We start from the raw sequence: 12729 nt of genomic DNA on the forward strand, positions 1-12729 counted from the left end.
CTCTAAATTTAAAAGAAAACAGCGATCTGTGCTCCCAGCTTGGCTTCCATAGCAGTTCTTGCTCTTGGAAATAAATGAATGACTTTTTTTTCCCCCCCAGAAAAGCTGAATTAGACAAGAAAAGTATCTTGAAAGGTGATGCAAGGCTAGGTACCTCCATTTCTCAGGTACCGGGAGGGCAGAAGAGTTCCCCGGAGCATCTAAATCAGATACTCAGAGTTCTTCTCCTGCTCTATTATTACTTTATCTCCTCTCCTCATCTTTCGCTTCAAGCCCTTCCTATTTTACCCAAACCGTAGAAGTGAAATATTGGCCCAGCCTGGAGAAGCTCAGAAATGAAGCTAAGCATTGAGTTAGGATGCCCAGGGGGAGAAAGTGCACAGTGTTGTCCAGTGCCCCACAGGGAATGGTGCAATCACACCTGAGCCCATCGGCCCAGAAAGCAGCCTCTGCCCTGAATCATTCCCATCGATTACATCTTCACTAAATGACCGTATCTGGCGCTGCCCATCCTATTATTGCAGTTCTGACTGCCTTCCTGGCTTGGGGGAGGGGCTGAGCCCGGAACACCAAACTAACGTGAGGCCAATCACATTCCTCTTCCCTACCTCAAATAAGCAAGGCCACAAGCAATAGGATGACACATTCAACTTAAAAAGCACCGCGAGGTTCACTTCAAAGTAACTGGAAGAGAGGACTTGCAATGATACCAACATAAAAATAGTAAACACTGAGGCGGGCGGATCACGAGGTCAAGAGATTGAGACCATCCTGGCCAACATGATGAAATCCCATCTCTACTAAAAATAAAAAAATTAGCTGGGTGTAGTGGCGCACGCCTGTAGTCCCAGCTACTTGGGAGGCTGAGGCAGGAGAATTGCTTGAACCTGGAAGGTGGAGGGTGCAGTGAGCCGAGATGGCGCCACTGCATTCCAGCCTGGGGACAAAGTGAGACTCTGTCTCAAAAAACAAAACAAACAAACAAACAAACAAAAAACCACTCAAGGCCATGGATACCCCACGTACCCTGCCTTGATCATTCCATGTTCTACGCATGTAACGCACTCACACGTGGCTCATGAATACGTGAAATAGTAACTCTCAATACAAGAGAAAAAAGGCACCACTAGGATGTGAAAAAGAGAACTGAGTGCAAGAAAGATCTTACAGCTCATAGCTCTGGCTCTGCCACCATGCTAAATAACTGACCTGAAGCCATTTCCTTTCCTTGTGTGTCTTTAATGCTGAAGTCATCCTGGGTCTCCACCTCTGGCCTCCCTGGGCCTCTCCCCCATTCCTGCCTGTCTGCAGGCTAACTCAGTGTACTCAGAGCGAGTTTGCCTGGGACGAGACAGCTCTGCTTCTTCCTCTGGGCTCCTCCAACTCCCACTTCCCTCCAGCCAGACCCTCCCTCATTTCTTTATCCTAATTGAGAAGCCCCCACCTGACATCTATATCCCCCTGAGGCCCTACCACGTGGCTTTAATCCTAGTTACCCCTCCAGGTCAGACCTCTCCTTCCTGGTAAGCCTCTCCCTTCCTGACCAGCCAGGCCTCTGGTGACCCTGTCCTTCACCCTTCATGGCCCACGACGTCTGGCCCTTCTGTACAGTATAGAGATAAAGGGCATGAGCTCTGGAGCCAGACCTCCTAGGTTCAAATCCTGCCTCTCCTGTATACTAGCTACTTGTCGTCTAGAGCAGGTTTCTTTGTTTCTTGTGACACTCCATGAGTTCCTTCTTCTCAGCCAGGTTCCAGGCAGTGGCTCAAGCCTGTAATCCCAGCACTTTGAGAGGCCAAGATGGGAGGATTGCTTGAGCTTGGGAATTTGAGACCAGCCTGGGCAACACTGTGAGACCCAGTCTCTCCAAAAAAAAAAAAAAAAAAGCTGGGTACGGTGGTGTGTACCTATAGTCCCAGCTACTCGGGAGGCTGAGGCTGAGGTGGGAGAATTGCTTGAGCCTGGAAGGTGGAGGCTGCAGTGAGCTATGATTGCACCACTGCATTCCAGCATGGGTGACAGAATGAGACCGTGTCTCAAAAAAAAAGTTCCTTCTTCTGCCTGTCTTCTCAGTTACACTAGAAGATCTTTAAGGAAGAAGACCCTGCCTCCGACTTCCTTCCTTCCCTGCCACAGCACCCGACAAGGACACAGAAGCTTCGCAAGAAACATGACATTGATCACTGCTGTCTAATAGGCGACGGGCCCACTGAATAGTCACGTGCGAGATCTAGATTCTTTCCTATATCCCTGGGCTTTGGTAAAGACAGTTTAGCAGTACTCACCAATAGGGCGACAGACGCACAGAGAACACGAACACACATGTGCAGATATATGCATGCGTGGTTAAAGGATTTGTCCAAGGTGCCTGGGTGTTCACTGAATTCCCAGCAGAGCACAGGCATGGTGGAGGGTCTATTCCCTGTGCTCAGCCCCTTAGATTGCCAGCCCCTCATTTTTATCCTATGGAGCATCCCCTTTCTGCATCTGACCCATTGTGGCAAAGTTCATTTCACTCTTTCTGTACTTAAATTTCCCCTCTCTTACATGCCTAAGAACCTGGTCCAATTCAGTTCACCTGGAAAATGAACAGTGAGTTTCTTCTTGGCTGGAATATTATTTTTGAAATCTCCCCGCCCACCCCACTTGGCCTGCACAGATGGATCTGTGCTCCATGGAGTGGGGCTTCTGGCCGCGAAACCCCTTGCAGGGCCCTGAGAAACACCGGATAAAATATTTTTCTGTTAAAGGCTACTATTTTCACCTGACTGTGGAGATGCAGAAGCTCTCAGCTGCTCTCCACTAACTATTCCTGTAGTAACCGTGGTGCTGAGATAAGCTCATCCCCTACACAGGAGTGGCTGTTTCAGGCAGATTACCCTGGAGGGCAAGCACGGCTTCATTCCTACCAGGTTATCACGGGCTGCAGGAACAGGGGCTACTGCACAGGTCCAAGCCCTCTCACTGGGCGGGGTAACTCCAAATCTCCCTCCTGTCCAGAGCTCATGGGGAGGGACTGCAGCTTGTTTTGAGCATCAGAAGCCATGTGTGAGCTGGAATTGGTGCCAAGTCCTCCTTCTAAGCCCAGGGCTGGAGTGTCAACAGCGCCTAAAATCCACTTTTGCTCCTCTGTAGAGTCTGATCTTTTTTCTGTCTCCCTGGGGCTACCTTCTTATTGTAAATGTCTCTGGCCTTATGGAAAGTGATTTCTTAGTTGTCAGGCCTGGTTTTAGGGAATTACGCTGCTGTTTTTGGGGATGCATATAACTTTAGGTCCAGCGGCAGACAAAGAGAGGAAAACAGTGGGTATGAGCTGCCCAGACCCCAGCCACTTGGGGCTCCCTGCATTCCAACCTGGGGCCCCACTGTCTCGCATCTGACTTAAGAGTACAGGGACTTTTTACAACCCTGGTGCTCTCTGGGGTACGATTTTGGGTGGAGGGAAAAATAATTTCATTTCTTTCACATCCACCCACAATACTAACATCCTAAAATTACAGCTCCTGGAATAAAACAATGTAGCACAACTGCTTTGGTGACAAATTCATTTTCGCATTGACCGTCCTGCCTGAAATACTTTTAGAAGCTCTAATGAGGGATTCTTCAGACTCTTCTGTAGCAAAGGTTTCCTATGGGGACTTACTGGTGTGTGTTACAAAGTGCTATAAAGCTTCCTTCCAGTGCCCCGGCAGGTAAGACAAACACATACACTGACACACACACACACACACACACACGAGCCAGGGACACATGTGGCCAGATGAGACAGTCAGGGGATTGCTACTTACACACACGTGCGAACCCACTGCATTTATCAACACATGTAATTGAAAAGAAAGTTTCACTGTCTGATTTGAGCTCCATTCCCCAGGAGCCCCCACCCTCGCTCCCTGCTCCAAACTGACCATGAACAACGACAGCCCCAAAATAATATCAATAACACGCCCGGCAGAGAGCCACGCCATCCCGCAAGGAAAGGACTTTTCAAGCTTACCTGCGTGGGTCATGAACTTCCACGGAAAACTTCTTTTCTCTGAAGTACAGGTTTTCCAACTGTCTCCATTGGAATATCTGGACAGAAAACAGTGTAGTTTAAAACTCAGGAGGGGCTGGCTCCTGGGCCATCTTCCCCTCTCTGCTGGTTAACTTTCGACAGCTGGCAGTTTCCTTATCAAAACAGAGACCGTAGTCTGTGCCTCCTCCGCCTCTTGCTTGACACACACACACACATACACACACACGCAGCTCTCCAGTTCAAAACCAGGCAACGTGGGTGTGGATTTTCCTGCAGGTTCCTTAACTGGAACAAAACAAGTTCTTTTCAAGTTCTCTGCCTTCGGTCGGCCTTTGTTGGTTTGGTCGTGGCAGTCCCCAGCTTGGCAGACTTTTCCCTCCCAGGAGAGGGAGGAGAGGTGGGAGAGGGACCCAGCAGGGAAGGCGGCGGGTGAGGGGAGAGGAGCGAGAGGAGCGAGCGCTCAGGAGGGAGCGGTAGCCATCTGCGTGGAGTGCTGAACTGAGCTTCCTCCCCTCCAGTGCTGAAATGGGAAGGCGTTCAAATTCCCAGCCTCCCATCGGGACTCCACTTCCTGCTCACTAATGTGTAAGAGCCTTGCAAAGGGCGGAGGAGGCTGGGACCTTATTTCGGGGGCAGGCAACTCAGGATCACAGTGTGAGCTTGTCAAGCCCATTCTTCTTGCTGCAGCACAAAGAAAACCAAGAGTTCTGTCGCCCGGAAGGACGCTGCGGCCAGAGTCTCTCCCTCGAGCTTGGCCAGGGAGGGTGAGAAGTGGAATGAAGGGGCCCTGGCGGTCATTCCTCCTTCGGACCAGTGAGCTCGTTAACTAAGAAGCCGACTGTAATGTTTGGAAGTAATTAGGGCTGCATCCAATTGCTCCAGGAACGGGGTTCCTTTCATTGGATGAAAAAGAAAGTTACTTTAACCCTCTGGGAAATATCACAGGAGGTTCAACTTGTGTGCACACACATTTGCATTAGTATTTGCTGGTTACTGCATCACCTTCCACATACTGGGAATTTCGGTTTATTTTGCGGAAAGAAGTGGTAAAGTAGGAATCTTGTTCTTGTCTTTCTGCGGGGAACAGCTTCCCTGGGCTCCCCCCTTTCTCTGGCCACTGAGTTAAATGCTTTTCAGGGTCTTACCCCAGAGTCCTCGGACCTCAGCCTCCTGACCCTCTCTGACCTGCTCATGTTCTGCCCACCTTAGAGACGTGATGGCCATTTCCTGTATCTGACCCACCCTGTCTTCCCAGGCTGGGGACACTGCTAGTCAATGGTTGGCTAGTGGACCTAGCACCCCATATAAAACTGGGCTGGAATAAAAACTGCTTCTGGAATGGCCACATTCTTTTATCCTCACAATCTGCTCTCTGGAATTTTACAATTATTTTGTCTGCGTTAAGTACTGGGAAGGAGAATATCTATTATCTCTTATTACAGAGTTGCCCCTTTTGTCCCCGGCTCAGAGTGCATTTCACTCTGAAGCCCAAGGAAATTGTATTTTTCTTTCTTGTTAAGCATCAGCTCCAGGTGGGTGGAGAGACACTGCAAGGAAAGCAAATGGCCCAAAGCTCTATGTTGGCTGACAGCTTTGTGTCAGAGATTCAACAGCGCCTTAGCGGAGTCTATTACTAAAATACACAGACCCAGGTCTCATGGTCCTATCTGATGCTTGGCCACTATAAATCCTTCCATGAAAACACCCAAATTTCCTCTCTGGTCCCCAGGTATTATATATTCAGAGACATTCCACCTGAACTTAGCCAGAGCTACAAAAATACCAGAATGAACAGGTTCCACGACATTGGCCTCATAGCCTGGGGGCAGTACACTGAGCAAAGCGGTCAGGCAGGCAGGCTTTGTGGTCTGACTACATCTGTTTGAATCCAAGCTCCACTACTTTTTTTTTCTGAGACAGACTCTCACTGTGTCCCCCAGGCTGGAGTGCAGTGTCACGATCTCGGCTCACTGCAACCTCTGCCTCTCGGGTTCAAGCGATTATTGTGCCTCAACCTTCCAAGTAGCTGGGATTACAGGACTATGCCACCACACCTGGATAATTTTTGTATTTTTTAGTAGAGATGGGGTTTTGCCATGTTGGGCAGGCTGGTCTCCAACTCCTGGGCTCAAGTGATCTGCCCGCCTCGGCCTCCCAAAATTTTGGGATTACAGGCGTGAGCCACCGCGCCCAACTCAGGCTCTAAGCTGCTGGACCTGACACAAGTTACAGCATTTCCTTTAGCCTCAGTTTTCCCCTCTGTAAAATGGCAAAAATAACCCCTCTAAGGTAGATCTCAGCAGCCACAGATCGTAGCACAGTACCGGCACAAAGTGACCTTAGATCTTACTATGAATCCCAAATGCTCTTACTTCTCCCAAATCCTTGCAGATTAAAAGAGAGTAACTCCAGAACAACCAGAATCATTCTTTTCTTAGATTTCCTAACTCAAGCCCTGAGTTTTGGATTAAAAAAAATATATATATATTATGTGTGTGCTGCAAATCCTTAAATACAGAGAATTTTTCTCCCAGTGCCTCTCCCCTCCTCTCAGGTAAGGGATGTGGATGGTACTTCAATGAAAGGGTCCTGTTGGCTGCATACCACGGCGGTCCCTCAGCCCCTATCCTGCACCCGCCTTGCTCAGGCAAAGTGAAGTCTTGAACAGGATCGGCCTTCTGGGTGTGCGACCTGAGGGCCCTTTGCTCAGAAGGTCCTTGGCTTGATTTCCTGCTCTGCTGTTGATATCTTGAAATTCCTAATAGGTTTTTTTTTCTTTCTTTATATCTTTATTCTTTTTTTTGTCTTGTTGCTATACGCTTTTTAAAAAATTAATTTCCATAGGTTTTTGGGGAACAGGCGGTATTTGGTTAATTAGTAAGTTCCTTAGTGGTGATTTGTGAGATTTTGGTGTGCCCATCCCCTGAGCAGTGTACACTGAACCCACCTAATGGGTTTGATCAAGGGGCCCTGCATTTCCATTTTGCACTGGGCCCTGCTCATTGTGGACTTGATCCTGGCCTTAGGTCCTGGCATGTACTGGTGCTGGCAGGCTCTGTGGGGTAAGGTGCCTGCCAGCCTAATGGGCAGGCCTGAGAGGTGGGACCCTCAAGCCCTCCAAGAGAAGGAAAGAAAGCAGAACCAGGTGTGAGCACGCTTGAGAAAACCCCTGTGCCTTTCATGGGAAGCCCCCTCCCCACCCGATGAAGAACCCCAGAGCAGAATGCTCCGAGGGGTTGTTTCCCTGGCAACTCCTGTCTCCCCCATTCCATGCAAAATAAAACACAAACCAAGCTTTGCTTTAAGTGCTCCCTGATGCAATTCGGCGTGGAGAACTGCGCGTCTGCCAAAGAGCCCGAACAAAACCATCTGGACTCTGCTGCATGGCCCCGTCTGTGGCTGCTGTAGCTGCCCGTGGGAAGGCCCTGCCTCCAGCTTCTGCCCTTGGCTGCGAACCATGGAGTCCCGGCTCCCAGGCCTATCCCCGGGATGATGCACTAGACATTTTTGTGGCAGGGTGCAGAACAATGGATTCCCCCTGATGCTTGCTTTAAGCATGAATTTTTGTTTTGCAAATGCAATCCTGGGAAGGAAGGGTAAGAGTAAGGTGAAGGGATGGGTGGTTTTCAGGATCAGATTGTTGCATTGAGACATTAGAAGGGCCCAGGAACGGGCTGGGTATGGTGGCTCATGCCTGGAATCCCAGCACTTTGGGAGGCTGAGGTGGGCAGATCACTTGAGGTCAGGAGCTTGAGACCAGCCTGGGCCAACATAGCAAAACTCCGTCTCTGCGAAAAATACAAAATTTAGCTGGGTGTAGTGGTGGGCACCTGTAGTCCCAGCTACTTGGGAGGCTGAGACAAGAGAATCACTAGAACCCGGGAGGCAGAGGTTGCAGTGAGCCAGGATCACGCCACTGTACTCCAGCCTGGGCGACACAGCAAGACTCCTTCTTAAAACAAACACAAAAACAAAAGGGTCCCAGGAACAGAAGAGAAGGTGTGCATGTCAGAACAGTAGCCTGATCCTTTTCTCTTCACTTAGGAGGGAGGGGGTGAGCTAGGGAGCAGGAATATGAAGGCAGTAGGGACCAGGAGGGTGGAAGCAGCTGCCCCTTGCCCAGGGCCGGGGTGCAGCTTGCTGGAAAAACATCATGTTCTTCATGGGGTCTGGGGCATTTCTGCCCATGGGCCCTTGAGGCTTAGAAGTCCTGCCTGTTAAATACCTCACTCTGAGGCTGGCAGAGCAAACACAACAATCAAATCAACAAACAGGAGATGCTCCACCTTGCCTCCCCTTTGTAAACAGGGTAAGGTGGGCTCTGACTGAGCTGGTTTCGGGGCAGCCCCGATGGTCTGCGCCACCTCAGGGGAGCCTCCCGAGCTTGCGCTGACTCAGCGCAGCCGTCATAACCCACCACCATGTAAAGCTGCCAACACGCTCTGCCCCTCCGCATAAAAACACAGCAGGCACCCATAATGATCATCAGGATGACTGGGCCGGTTCCCTTAGAGATTTGTGTAACTGCTACGGCCAATTATATCCAAGGAGCTAATTAAAAAGCTAAAATACGTAGTTCTACCAATAATCAAAGAATGTATTAATTCATACCTATTAAATCAAGGGGTTTCTAGTGCATGTCATTTAGGCATCTTTAAAAAGCCCTGCAAACATCGTTCCTTTGATCTTTTGGCATCCCTCAAGAAGATCAAGTGGGAAATTTACTTCTTGGGTGAAACACGGCCCAGAGAAATTAAGGAAAACTGCCTAAGGCCACACAGCAAGTAAGTGAAGGAACCAGAAATAGAAGTCAAGGGCACCTGGTCCATTACTCTAACCTCTAACTATGTTGCTTTCCCCAGGAGTCCACCAATTAGTGGGAACAGCTCTTACTGACTAATGGATGGTTAACTTTACAAGTGGAATGATTTTTACAAATGAGCTACAATATGACTGTAAGTAGAAAGTAAAAAAGCAAATCTTTTTCGTCCTGCACCATGGCCTGGCTTTCCTTTTATACGGTAAATGATAACAAGTATTCTTTCCTTCTATCCTTGGAGTCCTGGCTTCCTCTAGTTTTCTATACAGCAATGCTTCAATACTCAGTAGCTTTCAATACTCAATGCTTTCCATACTCCAAAGACTAAAACACAACGACAACTGTGATGAAGGACAGCCTGGGCCAGGCGTGGTGGCTCACGCTTGTAATCCCAACACTTTGGGAGGCCAAGGTTGGGGGATCACTTGAGGTCAGGAGCTCGAGACCAGCCTTGTCAACATGGTGAAATCCTGTCTCTACTAAAAATTAGCCAGGTGTAGTGGCACGTGCCTGTAATCCTAACTACTCGGGAGGCTGAGGCAGGAGAATCGCTTGTACCCAGGAGACGGAGGTTGCAGTGAGCCGAGATCTTACCACTGCACTCCAGCCTGGGCAACACAGTGAGACTCCGTTTCAAAAAAAAAAAGAGCAACAACAACAAAAAACAGCCTGGATGATCTGGGCTTGCGTGAAACAAAACTTAGAGGAAACCACCAAGTAGTGGCTTCCTTGAGACTATGTCTGTCCCTGTTGTTGGGACTGGCTGATACTGGATGTGGATTCTTAGTTTCTGACCTAGACTTGCCGTGACTCCCAATGCGATCACAGGTCCTCCACTTCCCTGTTCTGGGCCTCAGTATCTTCATGTATGAAAACAGGAGGTGGGAAACACTTATCCACGAAGTGCAAACAAAAGTGGGTAATAAATACTGCCTTTGAGCCCTGAATGCAACAGGGTCCACTCTAAGTACTTAATGAGCAGGGACAAGTTACTGGTTTCTATTAGATGGCCTGCTGGATTCCCACATCCTGTATTTAGCTGAAGGCTGGGGCAGAGGAAGGGGCTTTGGCTCCACTGGACTTCCTCCCCAGCCAGCATTTATGGAGAGCTGGGACTGCATGTGGAGTGGTGGGCAAGCTCCCAGGACGATGCGGAAATAGACGCTTGAGAGGAAGCTCAGTCTAGTGGCTCTGATGCTTGACTAGGACTTTGGAGAACCTCGTCTTCCCCCGCTGTCCCTGAGGCTGAGTCACCAAGCTTCTTAATGATCTCCCTATGAGTAACTTCCTGCTTCATCCAGGGGGGCTATTACACAGAATCACAGCAGCCATCTGGTCCACCTCCTCCTTGCACAGATAAAGTAACCCCAGTAGAGAAAGGTTAAGGGATTGGCAGAGGTTAAATAAGTAATTGATGATGGGACCCACATCTTGTGACTTCTGGTCCTGGGCTCTTTCTAACACACCATGAAGCTCTGACAATGAACGAGAACAAAGTTGTTTCAAGCTTCGTGTTCTGAGTCTGTATATAAGAAGAATTAGACTCATGGACAGGAATAATCTCCAAGCTCAGAAGAAAACATACAAACTGAAAAACTCACTTCCTTATTTCATTTCTGCCCTTTTTACTTTCTAGAGCAGACTGGCACTTGCAAATCTTTAGACGGATTTACATTTTCAGCAAATACAAATGAGTTGTTTCACATCTAGAGGGCTGCAGGGCAAAAGAAAGGAGTCACTGAACCCGAATCAGATGGAATTTAAAATGTGAGAGCACCCAGAAAGCTCCAAACCTGTGTTCTCAGAGGACTGGCTCCCATGTGCCCTGGTAAGGTTTTGCTATTGGAGCACAGCCGGTTCTAAGGTGCAACAGAAGTAGGTATATATACACATTTATATAATATATATACATATATAATATATATACATATATGTAATATATACACATATATAATATATATACATATGTAATATATACACATATATGTTATATATACATATATGTTATATACACATATATGTTATATATACATATATGTAATATACATACATATATAATATATACATATATGTAATATACATAATATATACATATATGATATATACACATATAATATAAATATATAATATAAATATATAATATACATATATATAAAAAATATATATATATATATAAATATTCTTTTTTTTGAGACACAGTCTCACTCCATCCTCCAGGCTGGAGTGCAGTGGCATGTTCTCAGCTCACTGCAACCTCTGCTGCCTCCCGGGTTCAAGTGATTTTCTTGTCTCAGCCTCCCAAGTAGCTGGGATTACAGGCTCCCACCAACATGCCCAGTTAATTTTTGTATTTTTAGTAGAGACGGGGTTTCATCATGTTGGCCAGGCTGGTCTCGAACTCCTGACCTCAGGTGATCCACTCGCCTTGGCTTCCTAAAGTGCTAGGATTATAGGTGTGAGCCACCATCCTGGCCCAGGTATATGTTTTTAGTGGGTTGAAATCATATGTCAGAGGTTTTTTTTTTTCTATCAGTTTTTTAGGCATTCAATATATTTTACTTTTTACAAAAAAAGAAGACAGAGGCAAGGCCCTTGGGTTTCAGGCAGCACTGAATTCCCATTCCCTTTCCAACCATTCATGTAGTAGTCTTCTACTTTGTACTGGACTGTTCTCACAGGCAAGAGGAAACACATGGTGCCTAATACATGTTTATACTTGTAGCGAGCTTACAATCTACTTGGGAAGACAAGACATACATAAAGTAGCTGTATTCATGCTACAGGAACCCATGATTCCTATAGCCAGAGATGGAAACCATCTCTGGTTTCTGTACCAGGCTTTACAAACTCTATAGAAGTGCCGCACTGCAGGCTGGGCATGGTGGCTCACGCCTGTAATCCCAGCACTTTGGGAGGCAGAGGTGGGCCCATCGTGAGGTCAGAAGTTCGAGACCAGCCTGGCCAACATGGTGAACCTCTGTCTCTACTAAAAATACAAAAAATTAGCTGGGCGTGGTGGCGCATGCCTGTAATCCCAGCTATTCGGGAGGCTGAGGCAAGAGAATCACTTGAACCCAGGAGGCAGAGGTTGCAGTGAGTGGAGATCATGCCACTGCACTCCAGCCTGGGTGACAGAGGAAGACTCCGTCTCAAAGATAAAAAATTAAAAAAAAAAAATTAGAAGTGCCGCGCTGCCTCATTCACATATATCTCATGCTTTTGTCTCAAATAATCAGTATTCATGACTGTTGTTTACTCTTGATTGTTCTGGTTTTCATTTTTAGGAGCAAGAACCCTGGGTGGGAGGTCAGGAGCCCTCAGGTCTAGCTCTGACTTTGTAAAGCCCTCTCCATCTTAGCTTCATCCTCTCTAAAACGAGGGGGTGTGTGGGCATTCCTACATTCTGTGCATGGGTTGAAGGTCAGCATTGTAAATCCAGAGAATGTCAAGCTGCAATTCTTTGGAATTTAAAAATAAAGTAGCTTGATTTAAACATTTCCTACCGATGGGAGACAATATAGAATAGCATGGATTAAAAGCATGGTTTTCAACGTCATACTGTCTGCCACTTACCGGCTGTGTATTCTCAGCAATTGAATTTGTGCCTTAGTTTTTTCATCTTTGAAATAATAGGAATAATAGCACTTTTCTCATAGGGCTGATGTACTAATGAATTAATATATGTTAAATGGTTAAAATGGTGCCTGGTACATAGTGCTGAAGAAATAATACGAGACTGGTGCAGTCAGTGGCTCTTGCCTGTAATCCCAGCACTTTGGGAGGCTGACACGGGTGGATCATCTGAGGTCAGGAGTTTGAGACCAGCCTGGCCAACATGGTGAAACCCAGTCTCTACTAAAGATACAAAAATTAGCAAGGCGTGGTGGCATGCATC

The 12729-nt window shown here is 47.4% G+C and overlaps 1 protein-coding gene across 15 annotated transcripts in view; it reads right to left on the minus strand.

Annotated features, from left to right (window-relative positions):
• FRMD4A (FERM domain containing 4A) overlaps positions 1–12729 on the minus strand; it is a 688079-nt gene that overhangs the window by 57187 nt on the left and 618163 nt on the right. For 14 of the 15 annotated variants that reach the window (XM_063781409.1, XM_054660740.2, XM_054660742.2 and 11 more), the window contains one exon: positions 3995–4071. In XM_063781409.1, the coding sequence (XP_063637479.1) occupies positions 3995–4071 (77 nt within the window). Of the gene's footprint in view, positions 1–3994; positions 4072–4635; positions 4860–12729 lie in introns of those variants that run through there. The other variant, XM_063781410.1, reaches the window with a different exon arrangement.

This window comes from Pan troglodytes, chromosome 8 (assembly GCF_028858775.2).
Source record: "Pan troglodytes isolate AG18354 chromosome 8, NHGRI_mPanTro3-v2.0_pri, whole genome shotgun sequence".
NCBI classification, from domain to species: Eukaryota; Metazoa; Chordata; class Mammalia; order Primates; family Hominidae; genus Pan; species Pan troglodytes.